The sequence below is a fragment of the Athalia rosae genome, chromosome 4, assembly GCF_917208135.1.
Source record: "Athalia rosae chromosome 4, iyAthRosa1.1, whole genome shotgun sequence".
Taxonomy (NCBI): Eukaryota; Metazoa; Arthropoda; class Insecta; order Hymenoptera; family Athaliidae; genus Athalia; species Athalia rosae.
The window spans coordinates 2,468,935-2,494,505 of record NC_064029.1 but is presented as its reverse complement, the minus strand read 5'-3'; the positions used below and the strand labels follow the sequence as shown (position 1 = coordinate 2,494,505).

At 35.7% G+C, this 25,571-nt stretch overlaps 1 protein-coding gene and 1 long non-coding RNA gene across 9 annotated transcripts; one reads left to right on the top strand and one right to left on the bottom strand.

Annotated features, from left to right (window-relative positions):
* Positions 1-110: 110 nt before the first annotated feature.
* Positions 111-24,366, top strand: LOC105690312 (protein bicaudal C). 8 transcript variants are annotated; one of them, XM_048654924.1, is made up of 17 exons: positions 111-380; positions 467-587; positions 841-1,500; positions 3,613-3,872; positions 5,257-5,300; positions 10,698-10,767; positions 16,155-16,234; positions 18,905-19,120; positions 19,216-19,455; positions 19,557-19,775; positions 19,863-20,166; positions 20,247-20,684; positions 20,762-20,863; positions 20,955-21,199; positions 21,278-21,500; positions 21,752-21,871; positions 22,126-24,366. In XM_048654924.1, exons 4-17 carry the CDS (start codon positions 3,656-3,658, stop codon positions 22,236-22,238), a joined length of 2,631 nt encoding a protein of 876 aa, XP_048510881.1. In that variant the 5' UTR covers positions 111-380; positions 467-587; positions 841-1,500; positions 3,613-3,655; the 3' UTR covers positions 22,239-24,366. The 8 variants fall into 8 exon arrangements, with proteins under 8 accessions (XP_048510881.1, XP_012263434.2, XP_012263435.2 ...); XM_012408011.3 differs by having other exon boundaries at positions 111-564; XM_012408012.3 differs by having other exon boundaries at positions 111-587; positions 841-1,109.
* Positions 11,975-15,325, bottom strand: LOC125500789. Its single transcript, XR_007278261.1, has 3 exons — positions 15,108-15,325; positions 14,988-15,032; positions 11,975-12,379 (listed from the first exon to the last, which is right to left on the bottom strand). It is a non-coding gene; the product is annotated as an uncharacterized LOC125500789 (long non-coding RNA).
* Positions 24,367-25,571: the final 1,205 nt, after the last annotated feature.

Genomic DNA, 25,571 nt, shown 5'->3' with positions numbered 1-25,571 from the left:
CTGAAAGTATGGTGATCGATATTTTCTTTACTTTCAAATACTATTTATTTCAATCATATTTGCTTTATAGCATTTAAACTGCAAGAGGCATGCCGCATGATGGAACGTCTTCAGGTGCATCCGATATGATAAGAGAACGCAAAATGTTCTGTAAAAACGTGCATAGATTACGAATTATTTTATCGACCGTGACAGATTGTAGGATGTGTAATTAAAAATGGAATCCTACTTTTTTATCTGAGGCATAGTACTTTTCGCTCTTGAGAATTTTTAATATCTATGCCGAAACAAATGAAAGAGTACTACGTGACACCAACGCTATTGAAGTTGCCTCCAAAAACTGACTGGTCATCCTAAATTGTGATAAGTTCCATAAAAGGGTATAATATGTTGTGTCGAGTATTTCGTGTGCATCGATGGACCTTCAATTACCAAATTCTTCAACTCAATCGGAATCCCCTTTCAGTCATGCTGGGCCACCTTTAAAGCTTCTGTATCTTTCATCCCAAAAAGCGGAAACGCCGAGGACAAGGGCAACGATCGTGGAGATCGGTGGTAGGAGCGGTGAGTTAAACGGTTTTTTCTAGGTGAGTTTAAACCCTCAGCATTACAAATACATCATCCAACTGTAATATCTTAGCATCTCCTTCGTCAGTAATAAATGAATCGAAGATTTGGCGAATGCTTCGGTCGATGCCGCCTGGAGTTATCATTGGTTAGGACCAGATAAATGAAAATTATCTCGTTCGAAGGCCGTGCAATGACGGTTTCTACTGATTATACCACCGCCTCGGTACGTATATTATACGCATGTATTTACATAAATGTATTTCATGTCAGATGCGCGGAGTTTGGAAGGCTTGATGACGATAACACGTAATGACCAGCGACAACGTCAAACGTGTTACATTCGTTGGCCGAGCAGTTGGGTGAGGTTTGAGGTTGAGCCGGCGTTTACCTCCTTTTCTCCCCTCCAATATTCCCACAACGTCGATGTAACAGCTCGCAACTCGCACGTCATACAAGAACCACGAAGAGAGTCCGTATAGTGTCGGAGAACGACAGTCGGGTTGAAGGCGTCACGAGGATCGGTGGTACCGCTGTAATAGGTAAATAATACGAGGTAAATCATTTCGTTATACTTACGAGTTCGTCGGACGAACCCGGTAAAGAGTAATCAAAGAAAACAGGAAGTGGAAGAAGAAGAAGGGACGTGAAGTTTGGCGAAGAAGAGGAAGGGTGGTCGCGGGATTCAGGTGATGTTGAGGTGACCTTGGAACCCTAGGGCGCTTCGCCGTTGCGTTATCTTTTCGTCTTTTTTTTCGTTTTTTGTCTTAATCAATTCAATCTCATCAATTCGATTTGCAATTCCTGAATCGGGGGCGTTTTGTGACCCGCGAGTGACGGAATCGTGAGTCGCGTGCGCGTGTGGGACGAACCAAGTGCGGCGTGTTGTTTTTCCTCGAGACCGGTGGCAGCTCCTACCGCAACAGATAAAAGGTTATATAGACTTATTTTTGTTTTTGCTTTTTTTCGCCGTTTTAAAGGACCGTTGGTCGTCGATGCTCTATTTCGTGTGGTTTCAGTTTGATTTTAAACGCTATCGAAGAAAAATATTACCGAACAAAACGAATCTTCATCACGAATGTGGGACTTTCGAAAATCTTGCATCGTAGATAATCGCGTGATGTATTTCGCTCGTATTTATAACATTCTAATTCCAAGTGAAAAGAAATTTCCATCCTGTTTCGTAATCGTCGATACTACTGTAATTTTCAAGACTAAACGACGGAACCGGTGAAAATTTTGCAAAAGATTTATCTTGGTAATAAATTTTCATTTTCTCGATATGGAATTTACCTCACAGTTTCATCGACTTCATATATTCACTTGTAAATCCATGGAACCCATAATTCACGCTCTTGAAAACTGGTTTACAAATTTTTTTTTTTAATCTCTCCACCTCTTACAAAGTCGCAGAAAAAACCTGGCGCTAGATTTTGCTTTGAAAGATACGGTGGATTAGAAAAATTTGGTGAAAAATTCATGAAAATCATAGTCCTTGAATTATTTTTTCACACAAACTGTGGAAATTAGCGAATTCTTCTCCATTTTGTTATCGGCTCAGTTATGATGTATTCAAAATTCAAACTTTAATCCTAAGTTTAGGCTATACTTGAGTTTAACAGAGATTTGTAAACAGTTGAAATTTCGGTTGTCATCCATCTCTCCATGGGCATGACCTTGACACGTGGTGCAAACCGATCGTCTCCCCAACGTAATTTTCGCTTTGATTTAATGATTAAATTTCTCACGGCATAATAGCAAATCGATTCTGTCTAAAATGCTTTGCACATTCTGCGTTCAAAATTATTCATTCCAAAACCATTCAAGTATCAAACAATACCGTGATCCGAACTATCGTTAATTAATCAAAGTCAAAATCGACTGTGACAAAGTCCGCGCCTCACTGCGAAAACATTAAAAAACGGTTCACGTACGTATTCTCTGAACGGTATTTGCACTGAAATAGCAGTTTATGTACTCATGATATTATTGCGCAATTTTGATATTTCAACGATTAAATTACCAGTGCCTCATTACGTATACTAGATATACGGTATTTGAAATTAGTGATATGAGAATTAATTTTGTACACCTGTTGAATGGCCGCGTGTATCAGATTCTTTTTCAACAATATTGGTTGAATCCAAACGAGTTTAATGAATTTTTAATTCCGTACCTTTAACAAAAATATTTTAAGCTTCGTGGCATTAGTATAATCGATGTCGCACTTACTTTTTTTCTTCACTTTATAACATGTGTTTTCTATACTAATTTCCTTGACCGCCGAGATACTTTTTTAATTATTTAGACTTATTTCTCTTTTTTCCTCTCCTCTTGTTTTGTGAGCGTGGCGCAGACATATTATCGTTCGCCGTGCCTTCGGCTAAACGGGGCCTACCGTTACATCACATTGCAAAAGAAAAACGTGGGAATAAATCTGGTGCGGCTGGTCAGCAGCAGCGAATGACCTCTTTCATATCGTAGTTATCTCTCATGTCCTACCCTATACTATTTTTTTTGAAGATGTATAAATTTTTTTTGGTCGTAAATATACAGCGGTCATCCTTCATTATATACAAAAGAATAGATACCTCATGTTTACACTCGTCTGATAGACCGGATTTGAAAATTTGCATTGCATGCTATAATAGGGTAAATTTTTTTCTTTTTTTTTTTTTTTTCTTTTTCTTATTTCTATAATCGGTTACAATTGACATGTACGGTTATATAATGTTTACTGTTGCCTGTGATCGATGTTGTCGCATCGAGCAAAGTTTATCGCTCCGTGTGCAGATATGGCGCGCTTTTGAATTACAAATTTTAATCAACGATGCAGTATAAATCAAATAAAAAAAGAGGGGACGTAGGAGAACGAAGAAAGAGTCAAAATTTAGACTGACCGCACGGATTACTGGAGACAGTTTGTTTTTTATACTTGTTACATTCGCGTAGTTGATTTTTATATGCGAATGAAAATTGATTGAAAAACGAATCAAAGAAAGATGATTTGAATGTGGTTGAACTAATGGTATTTAAATATTGCAGGAGGAGGACATTCACGAACAGAAATCAGTTGAATCGTTGAAACATGAGACCGGAGGAATTAATGCAGAGTTCTCGGGCGGCGGATACGATGTCCGAAACTTCAGAGGGAACTGCGACGACCAGCGTTTCTGGAAAATCAGAATTTTACAGCCGTGAAGAACTGAAGGACTTGGCAGCGTCGCTGGGCATTGCAGATCCCGAAGATCTTCATCAGGACAGATTCAGAATCGACAGACGAAAACTTGAGCAAATGCTAATCGGTGAGTAATTGATATATATTCGATTACTTTTTTCTTTTTTTTTTTATAATCCTTGTGTTACACGACGATGTCATAATTATTATGTAAAACTAGGTAAATTTACAAATTCGTTGACTGATTTCACGTGTAGTTACGTATGTCTAGATAGGTACAATAATTTTGTATACAAAATCATCGAGAGTTCTCTACACTTGGATCGCACGTGTCGTGGATTTCAGGACTATTATAATGCGAGCCGAATCTGTCAACATCGTACGACCGCGATCATCTCAAACTAATTCTGAGAATCGTGTTTTCATGTAGTCATATTATAAACGCGAAGATACACATACGTATAACTATACATGTCGCATAAATCGGTTCACTCTAAATCTGTAAAATCAAATATTCCGAGATACCTATGTTGTGAACCGTTCGGAACCGAGTAGGCTAAAGATGAAACTTCTCTTTGTTTTATTTGTATCGTCATATCCGAAATATTTCAATCGAGGATTTGACTTTTCAAAATTTTCCCAAAATCATAACGCAGCGATTCTTTCCTTTTAAATATGTAAATCTTTCTGTGCATCATGAAATGATGTAATTAATCATACGTTCTCATAGACACTAGACATAGCAAATACTTTATAGTCATGACGATCGCCTTTATAACGGCGCAAATGGAGGTTTTTTTCCCCTCTGTAGCAAGGACGAGTAAATAATATATCTCGGCCTACCGCTGTTATTGATACGTGGACGCGGAAAATTTTCGTGCCCTCCAAACAGTTGCAGTGAAATTTGTGGGAATTTTTTTCAGAGCTTTCAAAAGGGGCGTGTGTCATTGAAATGAGAAATAATGAGTGTAGCCAAAAAACGAATCGAAGGTTGAAGTAATTTCATCATAAAAACAGAAGGAAAGAAAACCAAAAAAGAAAGAAAACTCTTTACTGTTTCTAGAAATTTTTGACAATGAAAATCCTCGTGCCTCCGTAATGTGGAGGTTCGAATTATCGTATAAAAGAAAACTAGATCCTGCAATCGCACATACCGTCTGCTATGACAGCGGTAAAGTTTGGCCTCGTCTATGTACTTCATACTGCAATGACCTTCAGCGTTGTGTAACCATACGCACAAGCTTCCGATTCGTACACCTACTTAATATCGTTGTCGCATATTTTATGTGACTATATAATACGATGTGGGTAGATAGGTATAGCTATATACCTGTGTAATCATTAACTGATCGTTAATTGAGGCAGTTTGAGTTTCTCCAACAGTCGTTTTATTGGTGTATTATACATACCTATACAAAGTGTATAGGTACATCAGATTTTAAATACCTTGTAAACAGACTTCTCTCGATTTTACTTTCCATCGTGTACATATTTTTTTCCTTTTATTTTAGGTGATAATGAGGCGCCCGAATCTGCTGAAACTTTTTTCCGCAACGTGAGTAAAAATCAAAATTATTACGTTTATTTTAGTGTGTGAGATTTGAGGAAGAAGGAAGATGAAAATACTATATTCGTATCTGTAGAATAAATTTAATTAAATTTTTCACGGTAATTAATTATGAGATGTTATTAGGTGATGGTAACGAGGTGTTCGATTATCTAAACTTCTTTATACGGAGATTTATTTATTGGGATATTCTCGCGTGTTTGCGAACAGCCACGTGCCCAAGAAATGCATCGACATACCTGATGCTATACCGTAAAAACTCGCGGTAGCCAAATATTCGATTCAATTGTAAAACACCTTGTACATACGCAATGCGTGCAATACGTACATGCATGCAACTGCATCTTAAATTGTATATTGTCGTCTCATTGCTACAGTGCAGCATTTTGCTCAAGGAAATGGTATATGCGCTCAATTACACGACCTTGACGTGTCATATGTCAAAGTTTACACTACACTGCCGATGTTGCACTATTCGATTGTATTTGTTAGATGCATACAATATCCGTGTACATAGACGTACTAGCATATGTGTAGAAATATTCTAATGTACCAGAACAGGAATAACAAGGTATAATATTTGTACATATGTACATACATACATTTGCTAATATTTTATAGGCGTATATATTTTATATCTATATACGAACAATACATCCGGTTTTATTTATTAACAATGAAATTCAATCGATCGTACGACCGCAATCTGCAGTTTGATCGGAGCTTTCACGTAATAACTTATAACAATATTACATAAGGTCGACAATTTTGTATTCCAATATCAGTCCGGAATAATTTTTCCTAATTTAGTTTATCCAGATACACGCTACCTGCATTTTCATCGAATCATGCTGTGACCGACGAGAAAAACATACCGCGAATAAATGAAAAACCCGATTAATTATTTATTGATTTCTTTTTCACGCGTTTACCATAATCGTTTTGCTGACAAACGAAACGAATGTGCAGGGACACATAATCTCTTTCCTATTTCAACTAGTTGATAAATATCTTGATTACTTTTCAAACACGGAGCTTGTAAGCTCATCCTGAATTATTCGAAAAATCAAAAGAAAAGGACGAATGAATGAGAAATATTGAATTTGCATCTTTTAGAATCTCAACCAGAAAGCGATGTGCCTTCTATTAATTGTAAGTTTGTGTAGGAACACGCAATCAGAAAAATCATCGCGTGTGGAAAAATAGAAAATATAGTTCTTTTTTTTTGACCATACAGTATACCGAAAATTCACATCCTACAAGGGCAAATATGTACGTAAAAGCCTTATCATATACATATACGCATTGCGTAAGGAAGCATGGAAGTCACGTTTGTAAAAGCTATTAATAGGTCATCCGGGCGGCGCCTCACCACTCGTCTCGAAGGATACAAATTGTTTTATCAACCGGTTCTTAATGTTTTAATTTACTTATTGTGGTGTCGTAGTATATTGGAATTGTTTTTTAAACTGATTTATAAATATTAAGCAGCGTTTAGGTTTTCGCTGATTTTTTTTTTTTTTGTCAATTCATAGTTGATTTTTAATGAGCTCACGCATATGTTACGTGCCTGTCTGTATTTACAAGTTAGATAGAATCGCGCGCGGTTAACGTATTAAGATAACAATATAACATTCGAAAAATTAACGTGCGAACGAATTGGATGGCCATTCTTTTTATAAACCTCGAAACGAATAAATTATCCTCGTTAAAGATGTTGCTCGATATTTATGGTGAAATAATTTATCAGCTTATTATGCAAGATGTCCTATTCTTATATGCACATAAAAGATATCGCATAATCCGAATATACCTGTGGTATAAATGAACGGCCTATATTTGGTATAAATATATCTAACGTAACGTAGGCTTTTATTCGTTAAAATCACCAGCGCAATGATCATTGAGATTTGCAGAACATACTTTGATGTAGTTATTTCGACGGGAAGGAGGAATGTTATCCTTTTTCATTTCTTTGCACTTCAGACTCACCTCTGTATTACTGTTATAACAATTTTTATTCCAACTTCCCTTTTAAATTTCAAAAAAGTCAATAACGAGACATTGCAATACGTAATTGAAAATCAAAATTTGAAAGTCGTTACCAGAATTTCTTGTTACAGGGTTCCAATTTTTGGCTTATCTATAACATGTACCCATCGTTTTCCATGACGATTGCATTGATTGTTTTGTCTCCTCCATTTAGAAAATTTCATGTCCAAAATTTACAAATTCAGTCATTTATGTGAACCGGTAAAGTTACCAAAGAATGTTGAGAATAATGAAAAAATAAATGATCAGAAATAATAAATAAAAAATAACAGAGATAAGAGAATGATACGCGATAGCAAAGTTTTCACGTGTATTCGCGCGTTACAGTTCACATGTGTATGTACACATCTATATACATATTCTATACATGCATGTATAACATAATGTGAATAATTCATGCGGTAAGAAATAAATACTCGGTAGTAGATATGGTATAGGTACGCGTATATAATACTTGGTAAATTTCCGTTAAATTTTCTGTGCGCAAAACATTATGCCCAGTGAGGAGGCTTGACCCGTATCGCGGTATATTATATTTACCTACACCTATACACCTATGTACGTACGTGAATATAATATAGATTTATTTATAGAAATTTTAATACTGCATATCTGGTTTTAGTAGATTCCAATATGTCGTATAACCTGGATTATACGATTGAAGAATAAATATTAGCCAGAATACGATTACATTTCCTTTTTTTTTTTTTACAAAATTATAGGTTTATACTATAGTGTGTATTACGTGCGTACATTGGGTTGAAAAAAAACAACCACATTTATTATATAGTTCGTCGGAAGATTACATCGATGAATATCATTTTAAACCGCGAGAAACTTGATGCTTCTTTTGTGTTATTTTGGTATCTTTAATGGTCTTTTTCTTTTCCTCTTCCTCTTTTTTCTTTTTTCCTTTTTTAATAATTTATGCATTGCCACTCGACAGTTGGCAAATATTATTGCAACTGCTAACCAAATGCTGATACGTCGTTTTTTAGACGATTTTCGTTTTTCTTTCTTACTCCTCCATATCTTTATTTCTCTCGTTGCTTTTAGGCGCTGTAATTTTCCACATTGTGTTACGACATTCGTCGTCTGTCATACCTGTAAATGAATTTTTAGAAAGGATATCAGAAAAAAAGGAACGCGTGATAAGGTATTTTAAATCGATAGTAACATGCCTTCTTTAGTTCCGGAAAGTCATGGAAATTTATCTGAATTTTATAAGTATGGTTGATATTGTATGCCGTCATCACAAATGTACATCGTATCTATACCCTATTTTATTATCATTTGAAGATCGTGAGTTGTTTCATGTCATGATGTGTGAATTCAATTATAATTATCTCTGCTTTATCTAGTAGAGAAATCAAGCCTTTTCATCGAAATATATCTAGACAGATTTCGGCAGATTATGTTTCCCCCCATTAATTGGTCGCCGTTAGGAGATCGGATTGATTTCTAATTTTTTTTTACTCCTCGTTCTCATCTATCCATCTACAGAATTTAATTCACTCGCCAGTGTTGTACATGAAAATCAAATTTCCTGCGATCCACAATTGGGCGCAAAAATTTTTCAGTCGAGATCGCAGGTGTTTTCGCAGAGCCGCAGGTATGAGCGTTGAAAATAGGGGAGATTTATTGACGCTTGTACTTTCCCTTTGTGCGCTAATACTTTCTTTGCAAACTTCCCGGAAGATTGTCCTCGTGTTTCAGTTGTCGTTGTTACAAAGACCCAGGTGGAAAGGTTGCACTTACTTTCCAGATATTTTCCTCACCAACTTTGATCGATGCGTGATAGCTAGAAATTCTAGACTCTTAAGGTTAATAATTCCACAATGAGATACCTGTACGTATACCTGCAATTACACGTTCAATTTTATATCCTACAAAATAGTATAATACAGCATACCCATATGCGCTTATGAGTCAGACGATAATAATTGTCGCAAAAATTATGTTCGAACATTGAACTTCGTATCGATTGACAATGAAAATAGTGATAATTGCCTCGATGATCCCACAGGCGGACAGAATCATGATTGAACTGTCGCGTTTCGAATGAAAGAAACGAAGAGACCTCCCTTTTCTACCCCTTAAATGAGGATACTTCTATTCGTAGCAACTCACTTTACACCTGTCGTCTAACGGACACCTGATTACGGTAGACTGATTTAAAGATTATACGGTGCACGTGGGTCTCCCATAGTCGTAGTAGCAGGTACCATTAACAAATTAGACTCGTTTATATTTTAAACAATTGTGTTGCAGATCATTAGGAGCGAAAAACGCGAGGTAAAATAAAGTAGAAGGGGAGTGACAGCGGCTACAAATGGTGGGGGAACACCTAACTCAAACGCTGAAGTCTCAACCCGTTACAATATTATCTTGAAATTTGTAGTCACCAAGTAGTCACTAGTTGGTCATCCGTCGTGTGCACGTCGTGTCGTTTGCTTGTGGCCAATAATGCGCTATTCTTCTAGCGTTTCATCTGATTGTCAGAGGATATTTGAGTATTTCTTCAACGGGATTCATCGTTCTGCCGATAGTTGTGTCTGGCTACTGAAATACATTCGAATTTTTTTTGTGACGGTGATACGTGATACGTTTTAATTAAAGTGGTTCCGTTGACGATTTTTCAATCGGATTGAATAGGTGTTTCTTCATTTATTCATTCATTCAGTTTTTATGATAATTTAGTTTATTTGGTGTAATTTAAACCGATATCATCCGATATACTGAAAAATTTTGGTGACTTTCGTCTGTATTCTGTTTTTTCGTAGTGATCGTAGTGACAAACTTACGTGAAAACGTTGCTGTTGTTTGTAAAATAAGATGAACTTTTTGATGTTGTATAATATTTTTAAAAAATTTTTAATTTATTGACTTTTTATATAATTGGGAGGGATAGAAAAATAAGTGGTGTTTTTTGAAGTGTCTTCGCTCTTTTTTGCTCAACAATTGATTCATCGCCCCTTGACCTTTGGTGGTTCGGAAAAAAAAGAAACCCTTTTTTCTAAATTACAATTTTCAATAGTTGATTTCGGATCTTGGTCCACTCTAATTTTAATTATAATTCTATTCATAGTAAACCGACGAACTCGTCAACCGCAGACGAGAGATTATTAAAAAATAAAATAAATTTAAAAAAAGGACGAAGAACAAAAAGAACTTTTCCGACGTTGTAACTACAATGACCGTGGTAATGATGATTAATTAATTAAGATTGCTGATTTTCCAATCTTATTTTTGTTCCAATTTTTTTATTTATTTTTTCGTTAAATGTTGTATGTTCAATTGATACTCAAATTCTCTTCATATATTTTATTTCAGATTATGGGAGAAACGAATACAAATATCACGTGGCCATGCAGATTGAAGATAGGTGCTAAATCGAAAAAAGGTCAGTGCATATTTTTCAGAAACTCTCAGGGAGGGGTTGAAAATATACGTATATATATATATGTATATTTTTTGAGTATGTATTCTGTTTCCCCCTAATTTTTTCTATTTCCCAAAAAGAATAACTCTGCTGCCGCATAGGTATGCGTATACCGCAGACATAACGAGTTAGATAAGATAATTTTAATGTCGGAAAATTCCGACTGGTTTAAAATGCCCCACGTTAATAAAAACTCGTTAAACGTCGAAGGGCAGCGAACGATTGAATTGGAAAAAAATTTTCACTTACTAACAGGAAAGATTAACAAAACGAAAAACAATTTTTCTCTAACAGGGTATTTTCTACGGGAGGTTCCATCTGCATTTCTTACCTACCGTGTACCGTTTGTAAAAAAAGTAAAGCAACATTCCTTGGTAAATGGCGCGTGATAAACTATGATGATGATGACGATGGCGGTGGTGATTCTTTGACATTTCGTGTTCTAGTGCGGAAATTTCTTCATTCATTAATGCTCGGTTTATTTTTTAGTTAATTATTATTTGCAGGGAACTTCTGCGTCAGCGTCGCGTACATGATGGTCTGACGATACGTTGACCGATACCACTTACCACCATACACGTACTTACATACTCGATGAACGTATTCAGCAGTTTGAAACTCTTTCGATGTGACACATGACGGAAGGGGAGAGTTGCGACGAGGCGGATTTCATTTATGGAAACTTTTTGGTGACTCGCGCCTTCCGCTTTGCTAATACCATATAATTTATCATCAAAGACACCGTCACAACATGCTGTATCAGTTATTATTTTCATTATACGTAACGCTACTAAAATTGCAAAATCGGTTTAAGAAAAAAGAAAAAGAATTCGGTATGAAAAAAGAAGCTTCTTCTTTTTCTCAACTTTTTTTCTACTCTATTATAAGTAGATTAGGTATGAAGTAAAATTTAGAGTCTCATGTTCATTCGAAAGGTTTTCAAAGTGTAAGAGGTATGTGGGTATGAGAGTTTGAAATAGGTTTTTTAATCGCTAGACGCGATGCATCTGAATTATTTTTGAGTTTTTTTCTTCTCTTTCTCTCTACGTCTCTCTCAGTATTCGCATCCTATCATTTTTACTATTATGACTGTCCCATTTCGTTTTTTTTCTGCACTGACTTTCTGAAACTGATTATTCAACCCGCAGTCACGCGGGGCGATCTTTTTTCATCTTTTTTTTTTCGTTTTCTTATGTATTCAGATAGCGAAGCGAGGCCGAATCGCTGCACTGTGAGCAAAAAATTCCAGTTCAACTCTTGAGTATTAAATTTAGAATCCTTTTATTTAACGATATTCATCACAGCGTGAGCTTAATTATAAAGACTAGGCAGGTGAAAAGGGGAATATCCTCCACTGATATATTCTTCCTTATGATTAGATCATTGTCCTGTGGTTTATATACACCAGCATTTTTTCTTCAATTTTACATCATTATATTTCACACGTGTTGAGAGTTTTTTTTGTCGATCTACGAATTTTTCTCATCAAGATATCTCCATTTTTAAAGCGACAACATGGCGATAACTCGCTCAATTTTTTAGATAGATGAATTTGGCTTTCAGATTCGAGTTCCTGGGGAAAAAAAATATTCATCAGAATAGCATAGGAAACACGTGAGAAAAAAATGTTAATTTTTGACCCGAGAATTGAAAAAATTCCCTTGGAAAATTTTCAAAGTTTGGCCAAAACTTTTTCTTTTTTAAAATTGATCAAATTTCACTTTTCTTACGTATTTTGACCTCAGGAATCCGAATCTGGAAGAAAAATTGGTCTATCTACAAAAATGACCGAGTTATCGCCAATTTTCAGCTTTTTGGGGTCAAAAATAAAAAATTAAGTTTTCAGTCTATCTTGATATAATTTGAGCTCAGGAATCCCAATCCGAAAGAAAAATTGATCCATCTGCAAAAATGACCGAGTTATCCCCATTTTTTGGCATTTTTTGGTACAAATTTGAGGATATCTCGAAGGGAAAAAATCGTAGCTCAATTTGACCAACGGATTCGTGTTCCTGAGGTCAAAATACATAAGATAAGTACCATACGATCAATTTTAAAAAATAAAAATTTTTGGCCAAAATTTGAGATTTTTCCAAGGGGTACCCCTTACGATTTTTTCAAATTTTGACCAAAAATTTTTATTTTTTAAAATTGATCGTATGGTACTTTTCTTATGTATTTTGACCTCAGGAACACGAATCCGAAAGCGAAATTAAGCTACGATTTTTTCCCTTCGAGATATCCTCAAATTTATGCCAAAAAATGCGATAATTCGGCGATAACTCGGTCATTTTTTTAGATAGATCAATTTTTCTTTCAGATTCGGATTCCTGAGCTCAAATTACATTAAAATAGAATATAAAATAATTTTTTTATTTTTGACCCCGAAAAGCTGAAAATTGGCGATAACTCGGTCAATTTCAGAGATGGATCAATTTTTCTTTCAAATTCGGATTCCTGAGGTCAAAACACGTCAGAAAAGCATATTAAACTCAATTAAAACAATGAATAATTTTTTGCTCAAAAATCGAATTTTTTTTTTGGTCCTTCAAAAGTAATCTCACGTATAAACAGCTCAGGAATCCAAATCTGAGAGCCAAAATCATCTACTCATGCAATCGATCCAATAATCATCAATTATTCGACTCGATCAATTCGATAGATAGATCGAATTGACTTTCGGATTCGAATTCCTGAGATCAAAATACATAAGAACACATCAAAAAATACAGTTTCTAATTTCGACCCCAAAATGAAGTATTTTCAGAATTGATCCTGTGATACTTTTTTAATGTGTAACAAGGATTGAACGAAATTTTCGGTAGATATCATTGAAAATATTTCATACCACTGCAGGGCAGTCACCCGTTTCGATTTTTATTTTTTCCTTTTTAAATATTGTTTAACTGCGAATTTTCACCACCTGCCCTTATTGGTATATTTGTACGGATTATCTCAGGTGTAGTTGTACGTATACCGGAATATTAGCTATTGTCTAATTATAATTATGAATTAATTACGAAACGTTAATGCGCAGGTCATCATTTTTTCTCCCACATTTCGCGTACGTACGCACACCACCGTGTTGCATCACGCTACCACACGACGAAAGAGCCTTGACTTTGCGATGAACCATCCCGTTTATAGGTCATCGTGCTACAGGTATAGCGAAGGGGGGAAAAATATACATACGAAGAACGGGACGACGACCCGCAACCAACGTGTACATGAAAGACCTCGATCGGTGTGCATCACGGGATTTACATCAGTATATATCCATGCATTTTTTTATTCACAGTCTATACTCGATAACCTTTTCATTTCATGACCGATGTCTGCGATTTGATCGACGGTTTTTTTTTTTCTTCTCTTTTTTTTACCCCCTCAAATATCCGCAGACCTTTTTTCGATTCAAACAATCTCTGTGATTACGATAGACAATTAAAATTTAGGATAATTAACCAACGAATTATTATTTTATTGATAACAAGCGTGGTGTAGAACGTTGTGGGTTTTGTTTCTTCATCTCTTTGGAATTTTAGACTACGTGTGAGATCCTGAAATTTGAAATGGAATGATTCTTTTTCTTCTTTTTCCAATGTGCAACCACGCGTTCGTTTTTATAATACATCTGAGCGCAGAACATTGTACAGTAGACGTACGTACCTAGACGTATTACATATGTACAAGTATTATAGCGGTATTTTGTATAAACCGGTTTAAAGCCAATTTTTAATCCCATTACCGTTGGCGGAGAAAATTAACCGTATGTAAAGATGATACTTGATGCAGGTGATATTCTTTCCAATTACTGTGAACACGTGCAGCGAATCCTCATTTCGCGATACAGTAAAACGTGACGTGTTATTTCCTATGTATACGCTCGTTATAAACAGAACAGTAAATTTCTGTACAATCCATTCAAAAAAACAGCTATACATAATTTTCATGAGATTAATCGATTAATCTTTTTCGACACTATTCCCGGTGATACTATGTGCGAACATGGTAGACGTATATGCGTACACATAACGGAAAACTTGTACGTCACGCACATGACCATAATCCCCGACTGTATTAAATTATAATCCGAGTTATAAAAAAGCACGTGTTCACGTAACGATTAAGAAATTTCGCTCAAATATCGCATGCGTACATATTTTATATGTATACGTACTTACATAAGAACTCTGCTTCACGATACTATACTTGCGCAGCACAGCATGCTAAAAATACATAAATGTTCGCACATTAGATTATAGAACTCCCATTTGCAAGAAAGCGTAAAAAAATTCACATACACATTCGACTTTTATCAATACAATTATCTACATTGTATCTACATGTATATTTTTTGCAATGATACGATTGCGTTGTTTTTTTTTTCTATTTTTTATCATAGTTTTTTCATAGTTTATACGTATACACCGCGCGATAACGTGTAGGTAGTATGGTAATATAAATATGGCAATGAAAAATTGCAATGCAGTTTATACGTTTATTACTTCTTGGCCTATGGGCTCACTTGAATACTGTTGTCATTAAACAAGGTACACACATGTACAGCTATTGTTTTAGATTCTCCACAACTCTTTGCTTCTGTTCATGGCCTAGTTCGCTCAATTGGTTCATTACTAGTGCTACTACTGGTCTAAAAACGGCATGGTTGTGATCGTGATGATGACGACGACGACGCGCTTTACGTCGAAAGGAATGTGAAATTTTTTTCGTTTTCTTCTTCTTGGTTTTTTTAATTGTAACTTTTTTTTTTCCGCTCCTAAGGATACCAAGAGATTAATTATTCGATTTTTATTCAATCCTCGACCGTATTATACGCTATTTACAAAGGATAAAACCAAACAAAAATTTTTTTTCCCAATTCAGCAACAGAAAAAAAGAACTTGGTAAATTTTTATCGGGAATATGCGTGCCATGGATGTTCCGATGGCAGCTAGCATGGCGTGTGATCAGGAAGTGGTTTAGACGATGGCGCGTGACGGAAAAAAAATGATTGAAATTAAAAAAAAAGTTGGGAAAAAAAGTATTTTTCCTCGACGGTATATAGTATGTGTACAGGTATATACGGATGATATGTAACGGACGAATTTCTCCGTTAGATAGGTACATAAAAATCGCATCAATTTTTGCAGGGTCCAACGGTACCCGCGATGATACATGCGATGATCGTATCATTAGGTGTATCGTTTATGTATTAGCATGCATACTCATATTTATATTTATCCTGCTGAAACATAAAACTTGATCGTTCTAATCTATCGTCATTTATGTAGGTATGTGTGGTGTTATAAATATAACAAGTATATAATGTGTCCGTCGTGTTCTTGCAGATCCACACATAAAGGTCGCGGGTCGACAGGATGACGTAAAAGCAGCGAAGGAAAAGATTATGCAAGTCTTGGACACCCGGGTAAGGTTTTATCCATTCAGTTATTTATTTAGAAATGAAAACGTGAAACGTAACATTTAATATTCGTAATCTTTTTCAAGCATACAGGTGTGCATTCAAACATTTATCGATCGTCCTCATTTTTCTATTCATTCACGCTACAGTTTTTTCCCCCCTCTAGTTATTTATCTGCAGGCTTTATTTACGATTACATTTCTCATTACGAATTTACACCTATGATACGGGTGTGTAATCAGAAAGCGAAAGTGATAGAGTTCGGAGGAAGGAACCTCATGTGTACGTTGTTGATGAAGATCATATATCGGACGCTGCACTAACCACCGAGTTATTCATATCTCTACTTATTTAGATTAGGTAAAAATCGAAGTAAAAGTTGAAAAAAAAGATAAACCAGTATTTTTCATACACACAGATGATTTTTCCATATGTACTACATACTGTATATGATGTAACGACACATGATACCAAAGTATATCTCCAAAAATCTTCCGCCATGGGAGTAATTCTGGCTCGAGTAAGTGGCACAGAATAAAAAAAAAGTAACAAAAAACGAAAAAATAAAAAGATGATCGTGGTTGGTGTCTGAGTGAGTGATGGAAATGTACAGCGTTTTATGCCTGTTGCTGCCGCCTTGGCTATGCATACGAAGGAGAAATTGATGTTGGCTAGAGCTTTAAATGCATACGTTGTTATTTTCATAATATAAGATTATTGTTTATCGGATGATAAAATTTTTTTTTGATGCTGATGTAGATTTTATTATCGTCGAGTTACATTATGTATGGTTTTTTTTTTTTGTAAATATTGAAAAATATACCGTTAGAGATCGGTGTTATAAATTCGATGAATTTCATTCGTTTATTATCAATCATTAAATTAATATATAGATTCTTCCTCATTGAATTATCACAGATCTTCTCATAATATATCTAATTAATTAACGTCTTGTTCAACATACTTACTATACATAATACGGACAATACTGAATAATATGAGAAAAGTTCGACGCGTTAATATAAATCATAGTCACTGATTTTTTTTTCATTGATTTATTGTAGGTATCTTATTTCAATGGGCATGCCATGCGGGCAAAAGTAAAAGAGGGGGAAAAAATGAAGGAACGAACGATTGAATGAATGGATTTTTTTTTTTTTTTACACGGATTCTTATTCCGTTCTATGGTATACGGAAAATATAATCAAATACTTGTGTAAATTTTGATAAATAAAATCTGTAGTGTAGACACATGGGTAGGAGTATTATTAATTTTCTAACGATAAGTAACGAGCAGCTGCTGAGGCTACTCGCGTTATGTGGGCGGTAGACGTATTGGCGCCAGCATGTTTTATACGTAATCACTATAGTACGTGTGTCATATCAGCAACGGGTGTTTATAACGTATGATCATCATTCCCGAACACATGTATAACATATCTTCGTACTTGACGGTGAGAGAGTCAGAGAGAAAGAGAGAAAGAAAAGCTGAATTTATTACGGAGGGGGAAAAGCTTAGCGATTATTCCAATGTAGATCAGGAATGGGGATAGCGGGTCGTTCCACATGTAGGCAGCAGCCTCCCCAAATATTCCACAAGATTTCTGTACGTTTCCGTTTAGATCATGTAACATATTATACTATAGGTATATACGTGTACATTTATACTCAATGTAGCGATTGTTATGCGATCATTTAATTATCGAATCGATAGAAATTAGTTCTCTTTATTAATATATGTAATCTTTTTTTCTTCTAATCATGTAATGAAATATAGATCTATATTTCATCGTTATCATCGTGCGTGCTAGTGGTACGATTTTTTATCATTTCTTATTTATATTCACGTATAAAGATATTTTTTGATGTTATTTTTCAATGTCGCGTTATCGGTTGCGAATTATACGTATATGTATTATATGTATGTAATATTCGTGTCGCAGCTCAATTATTACGCAATCTTTACCGCGAGACAATTATTCATGCGTTGTAGAAACGTGCTCGACGTACATACGTAAATGAATCCGATACGGCAATTATTATTTTATATTACTTCAATTTTCTCATTTTTTCTTGAAGAGAATTGATTTTTTCCCCTCCCTTCTTATAATCGAGGCACGGAAGTTTGTAACGATATTGAAACGTCGAATAAATCATTGATAATCTTATTCGCTTTGCTTCCACTTATAATAAATAGTTAATTGCAATCAAAGTTAAGAATGCCTATAACCGAGAGATTAATTTATGTTAATGAGTTACGTATATTTCGTAGTTCAAACTAGGTATAATAATAACTAAACTAGAAAAGGGTCAACAATCTTTATATGTATACAACGTTTAGTCGGTTATCTACAAGTGACGTTTTACTATGTGGGCCATTCGCTATCTGATTATATCGTATTTGTACGAGTGACTGAAATTGTGAAAGTTTTTGAACTTTGTACACGTTATAAAGTTTGCGTAAATTGCCCGCCAGGGTTATATGATTCATCTCAGATTATTTGATGAGGAATTATCGAGATGTGGATCGAAATATCCCGAGGTCGTGTTCTCTCGGTTTCCTGGCTAGTCAGGGTGATCGACATTCGATTTCACCTTTCCCTATCAAATTCTAATAATCCCGAATACCTCGACTTCTATTTTGTTTATTTATTATTTCGTTTCTTTCTATTTTAGCAAAGCAATCGCGTCACGATGAAGCTAGACGTAAGCTACAACGACCATTCTCACATAATTGGCAAGGGAGGATTGACCATAAAAAAAGTAATGGAAGAAACTCGTTGTCATATTCATTTTCCCGATAGCAATCGCAACAACGCTCAGGAAAAAAGTAATCAAGTTTCGATAGCTGGTGAAATGGATGGGGTGGAAAGAGCGCGTGCCAGAGTCCGCGTAAGTGAAAGATTAGATGCGATACATAAGGATGAAACGACTAGTTTTTTTGTTCTGTCTTAGCAACGAAAAATTTTGTTGATTTAAACTTTCAGAATCTCACACCGTTGATATTCTCCTTCGAACTGCCGATCATGGGGTCAATGCAAGCACCGCCTGATTCCACATCGCCGTACGTTGTGAAAATTCAAGAAAAATATAACGTTCAAGTTATGTTCAGAACACGACCAAAACTTCATGCCACTCTAGTAATTGTCAAGGGATGCGAGTGGGAAGTATCTCAAGTCAAGGAAGCGACACTTTTACTCATTCGCCACATGTGCGAGAACTTGGCTGTGAGTATTACTCAATAATTCAACAACTTTACCGGTATTGAGTCGAACAAAACAGACGATCCTCTCAATCTCTGAATAATTTTTGAACAATAAAATTCTAGAATCAAATACAAGTTCAGATGTCGGTCCAGATCTCCCCGCAGCATCATACCATAGTGCTCGGTAAACATAGTTGTAATTTGAAGATGATCATGCAACGCACAGGTACGCAAATAATGTTTCCTGATGCGGGAGACCCCAATATTCCGACTTTGAAAAAAAGTAACGTAACCATCACCGGTGGCGTTCACAACGTCTACCTAGCTCGTCAGCAGTTGATCGTAAGTTGACTATTTTGAAATATATGTACGAACTTTTTTGGAAAAAAAACAAATGGGATGGTAAAAAGTACCATCAATTATTCACAGGGATCTCTACCTCTAGTCCTGATGTTCGACCTTCCAGAGGATTCTATGAGCTCTGTAGATACGGAGAATATTTCTCAGCTGATGCAATCTCTAGACGTCTTTATCAACGTTCGTTATAAGCCAAAACAGAGCACGCTTTCCGTCATCATAAAAGGAATCGAAAGAAATGCTAGCAACATTTACGAGGCGAGAAAACAACTGCTTGGACTTGCCGAGCCGAGGGTCCATGCCGAAATACCTGCCACATATCACGTTCCTAATGCTACAAATGTATTCACAGGGAACGCAATGTCCAATGGTGCGGGTCAGTACAACCAGGGATATCGTACATTTTTTTGAATCCATTTTATCCACTTATTATAACGTTGTTCACTTCTATTTTAGGTTCAAGCAACGTTAATTCGTTGACAGAAAACTTTCCAAATCTGTTGACAATCAACACCGCTAATGGACCCTACCCAATGTCCCCCCTCCAGCATTCTCCTAATCCTGCTATGGGGCTCGCCCAGCAGTGGGGACTTCCGCCACTCACTCCAATGTTTTCACCACTTCCTGCGCATCATCACACGACATTTTCATACCCTCACCTGAATCATTTACTCGCCCAACAACATTTGATGCATATGGGAGCCAATAATCTTCTCCCGCAGCATCAGGGTATGGTCAATACCAGTACTGCTAACAACGTTACTCAGGGGCATCATGGTACAGGATTTAATGGAACGGGAAATAACATGGGCAATAGCATGGGTGGTTCTATGCACTCCAGTGGGTATCATACTCTGAATACAACATCTCTAGTCGACCACAAGTATACTAGTGGTGAGTTCTTACAATTATCCTCACCTTTGCCTATATTATGCATAGCATTGATAATATTGTTGATGTTGTCCCTGCAGCTTGTTCGTCGTTGAGCAGTTTGGCTAGTTCACTTTCTAGTCCAGCGATCAGCCCCCGGAACGCCTCACCGGTGAATCTTCCAGAGCCTGGTCCAAATTTAGGTGGGATAAAAACTGGTTCCTTCTCATTTGCATCGATTGAAGTGGATTCATGTGATAATTCTTTTTTCTGTCTAAATCGTTCAATTTACAGATTTATCGAGCATGCTCTCAGATCTTTCTGATCGTCGGGCACCTGGCTGCGAGAAAAAAACTTTGGAAATGGTAGCCCAGAGTAATCTGACGCCATTCGATTACGAGCAAAAGAAAATTATGGGAGTTCAGGCTATCCAATCAAAACCTTCTGCAAGTGATTACAGAGTACCTACTTCCGCATGGGCTGGACTTGGGCTGAGTCAGACCGTTGCTATGATGCAAAGTGAAAATAATCAAAATGGGGTGGGTTGAATATTAGAGAGAATATTCCAGCCTACGAAGGATGTCGACCTGTATTCTAAGAATTTTTTTTTCACTTAGGATGCTCCCTTCAGTCCTTCTGATCTTTGGAACGAACCCACCACTCCAGTTTTCAATACCACGATGGATTTTGGTACCCCAGGGAGCGCGGGTAAAGAACGTATTGGAATGGCGTCAAACTACATGGATCACACCCCCACGTCCCAAGTTAACAAAATCGTCTCGCAGCGATATTCCGACCTCGCTTCGATGCTGACCAACATCGGATTGGAAAAATATATACGTGAGTATTGGTCGTCCGAAATATATTCTCTACTTTCAATTTCACCTTTTTCTTCTCTGCTGCGATGCTTTTTATTATCTTTTTCTAACGCTTGTGCTTCTCGCATGCTTGAACTTGAATATCAGCCGCTTATTGCAAATATTTTTATGGACATGAGCTTCACATGGGCGGTGTGATAGATCTGCACGATTTTCTCTCGGTGTACCTTTAGCATGTTCGCCGTACGGCGTGGTTGCGTTTTTTCTCGACAGGCCTTTTCACATCTCACGAGGTGGATATGGCAACATTTTCTTCTCTGACTGAAAAGGACCTCTACGAAATAGGAGTGACGGCATGGGGCGCTCGGCGCAAAATAATGCTTATGATTTCCGGTGCGTGAGTCGGGCTTTTCTATGCTTTATCTCATATTTATTTTCGCGACAGAGTTGTCACAATTTACAATGTGCAGGAATTAGACCGACTTTCATTCGGTTTACAACAAAATAGAAGATAATAGTCCTCGAAATTGTGACAACTCTGGTTTTCCATTGCATGTGTACCTTTCCTCGCGGTTTACCTATGACCTTTCCAACTCCCATCGTAATAAGACGCACTACCTCATACGACGAATGCCGAAATTTTTTAGAAATCAACAAGCGGTCGAGCCCATTCTCCGGCAGCGCAGCTCCAGGTGCTGAACGAAAGACTTCGGCCGTTGGCTCAACATCAGTGAGTAAATGCGTCTTAGAAAATTGGTAGAAATATTTTCCTACTCGCACTGGTGCGTGGCCGTAAAATAATTCACGACTCGCGAAGAATCCCGTCAAATGTAGTCTCATTTAACCCGAATAACATGAAAATGTACGTGTCCGTCTTTTAACGGTTGTAAAGTAAGAAAAATGTTCAGCGGCAAGAAAAATTGTCTTTCGTCCCAGCGGGTGCCTGCCCGAATCTTGACGCTTTGATGAACAAAAAACGTGAAAAAAATCAACAAAAAACCACAAAAACACAAAAAAACTTTGAACCATACTTGAAGTACGTAAGCAAATTGGATAAATATGGGAGATGAAACCGTTTGACAAAAAAAAAAATTGTATGTCACCTTGGTATATGTATAAGGAGATAAGGAGTGAAGAGAATAGCGTAATGATTATTTTTGTAACCGAGAATCATTGAATTGTTTTTTTTTTTATTTTTTTTTTTCTTCTCATACGCACTTTTCGCGGAGTTGCGTTAGGTTAAGGAAATAATTGTTACTATTTTCAGTTTGTATCTTATAGAGTCTAGAATAATTATTTTTTTTTCGACTTTTTTTTTCTTCTAACACGATGCTCAATTGATCCACGGTGAATATCTCGCGTTCAAATGCATGTTGCGACGGTCAATATTCTCCTCTATTTTTTTTATAATTATCCTTTCCTTTATTTTTTTTTTTTTTATAATCAATCATTTGATGCCAACGTCACTTGGCGTTATATTTTTTTTTTTGTTTTTTTTTGTATAATGCATGTACGCGTCAAATGTCATTAATTAGATTAGACGGCGAGAAAGAAAAAGAAAAATATATATATATTAGCAAGATCCTTAATTTAGGTAAAACGAATTAATTAAAGTTTAGGGAGGCTTTAGACTTGAAGATGGGCGCGGGAGTACCGTTGGCAAACTACATTCAGCGTTGTTCGAAACTTAGCGAAAGATATTTAATTCAGACTAAGCTCGAAAATATAATTGAATGAATTTTGGAGAGTTTTCCTTCTAAAACGAAATCATAAACTTTTCGTGTACTTCTTGTTTCGATTAAAATAGAGAAAAAAATCTAAAATAGCGAACCGGAGGAAAGATTCTTGTCGGTCGTATTGCAGCTTCGAAGCAAAAGTGAACGGTGCAAAATGATCGATTCAAAGGTGGAAACTAACTGATGATTTTTTGTAAAATGGAATTATTTTTTTTCACTGCTATAAATTTCCGTTATATGTGTTTTCTTAAATCCGATGCATTATTGTATGCATAACATACATATGTTGATCTAATACGAACTATACCTATATAATTATGCTATATAATGAATTAAAATATGATAGAGATGAAAAATATGAACCTAGACACGAATAATATTTCTTAAAATTAAAGAACTTATTTTCTAACAGTACAATTAGTGTCATTTTGACGCTTCATGTATATGGGTATGTGCTAAACGGGCAGCCAAGACTGAGCTTTCTGCAGAGCGCTTAACACTGACTGAAGTGGACTAGATCTTCCTGTGAAAAAAAAATTCATTTGTCTTCGATCGTAACGAAAGATATGTGTTTTTTTACTTGACATTTTTGTTCTCCCTCTCTAAATTTCGCCTTTCGCTAGACACCGACTATTTACAGGTAATAAAAATATTAAAGTCCAAGTCTGAGAATATTTCATGACTACATCATATACATATATAGCAGTAAATATTAAAAATGTCCAATAGAATCGGAATAACTTTTCCAAATTTCATTTCTGATTTACGCTGGCGTCGATCGAATTTTTTAAAAAGACAGAATATCTTTTTTTCCTCTTTTATACCGTCGCTTACGACGTCCATCCCGATGTCCAATAATATTTGATTCATTTAACTAAGATCAAAGATCGGACCAATTGCGATTTAGATTTCTTTATATTTTATCTACCGTTTAGAACATTTATGAACTTTGTTTTGAACAATCCAATAATGAAGCATGAATGTTTTCGAGTTTTACAAAGTAACAAAGTATTTATTAATTGAAGAATGTCGCTGAATGTACGCCGCTGAACGGACGTAAACTTGAATTTAAGAGAAATTGAATAAATGAATTGAAAAACAACTAAAAAACAATTATAATAAAATATATGAGTGAAAATTTGAAAAAAAAAACCAACAGAAGAATAACAATGTACATATGTATGTCGTGGCAATACATTTTTTAACAAAAATCCACTGCGCATATAGATAAAAAAAATAACATTGATAATAGCAATGAATAAATAACTGATAATATCGTATTGCAATCGCCATCAATAATTATGGTGACGTATAATCGAATTGAATAATAGGATCAAATTAAAAAAATGATAATTTTACCAACCTCGGATGTGTGAAAAAATGAAAAAAACCTAATTACAATAATAATAATTAAATAAATAACCAGTAGTCGTTTAAAATTCATTTTACGAAAGCAAGATTATATTCAATTTGTAACTTGTAAATTATTCTAATTTTAAAAAACTTTTTTTTTTCTTTTTTTTTTTCCTTCACGAACCAAAGAATGCGTTAGGTAATGAGCTCTGCTCACATACGCGCCGCTTGCAGTGTGTCTATAGGGTATTACGGGCCAAGCTACCAGTTTTTCATTCTGTTCTCTACGACCGAAACGCCTGCATTTTATTTCAAAGCAGAATAAGAGAAAAAACTACGGTGACGTTGAGTTATTGCAACTAGATAAAAAATTGGCGTCTTGGTTCTTCCAACGATGCAAAAACCAACCAGCTGGCCTTAATGAAAAAAAAAATCGGGAAGGCATAATTTGCAAGAGCTTTAAAAATTGAATGCCTAGCGAACGATTTTACCACTGAGAGTTATTGACTAAACTTGTAAAGTTTTACGCATAAATTATTATATATATATATATTGAAAAAAATTTATAGTATAATAGTAAATAAAAATGTGCCTGTGTGAATGTCCTCGTTGATATTGCTGATTATTATGAACTATATTTTTTGCAACTTTTTTTTTTACATATCTATACTATATATATATATTTTTTTTGTTTTATTGCACTATTATTTTCAATTCTGTTGATAGTTTTGATACAGTGAATGAAAAAAATACATTATATATTTAGAGAATAAGAAAACTATGTTTCTAACGGTGATGTGCTGGTCTCCGATGCGATTCGCAACTCGCTCTATTGCACCCATATTGTCAGTAATAATAATTAATCTACGCCGATCCTGCGCCTAGATTCTTGCGAAGCTATGGCGAATGACGAATCGCACTGTCGTGGTCAGATGCCAAAGCTGTTTGGATATGAATGGATCCAACATTGATGTTCCTATACGTAGTTGTTTAATATCTAGTTA

Coding starts and splice junctions, on each gene's coding strand:
- LOC105690312 (XM_048654924.1), top strand. CDS start 3,656: ATGAGACCGGAGGAATTAATGCAGAGTTCTCGGGCGGCGGATACGATG. Junction 16,235..18,904: donor TGCAAGTCTTGGACACCCGG/GTAAGGTTTTAT, acceptor TTTCTATTTTAG/CAAAGCAATCGCGTCACGAT. Junction 21,872..22,125: donor AATAATGCTTATGATTTCCG/GTGCGTGAGTCG, acceptor GAAATTTTTTAG/AAATCAACAAGCGGTCGAGC.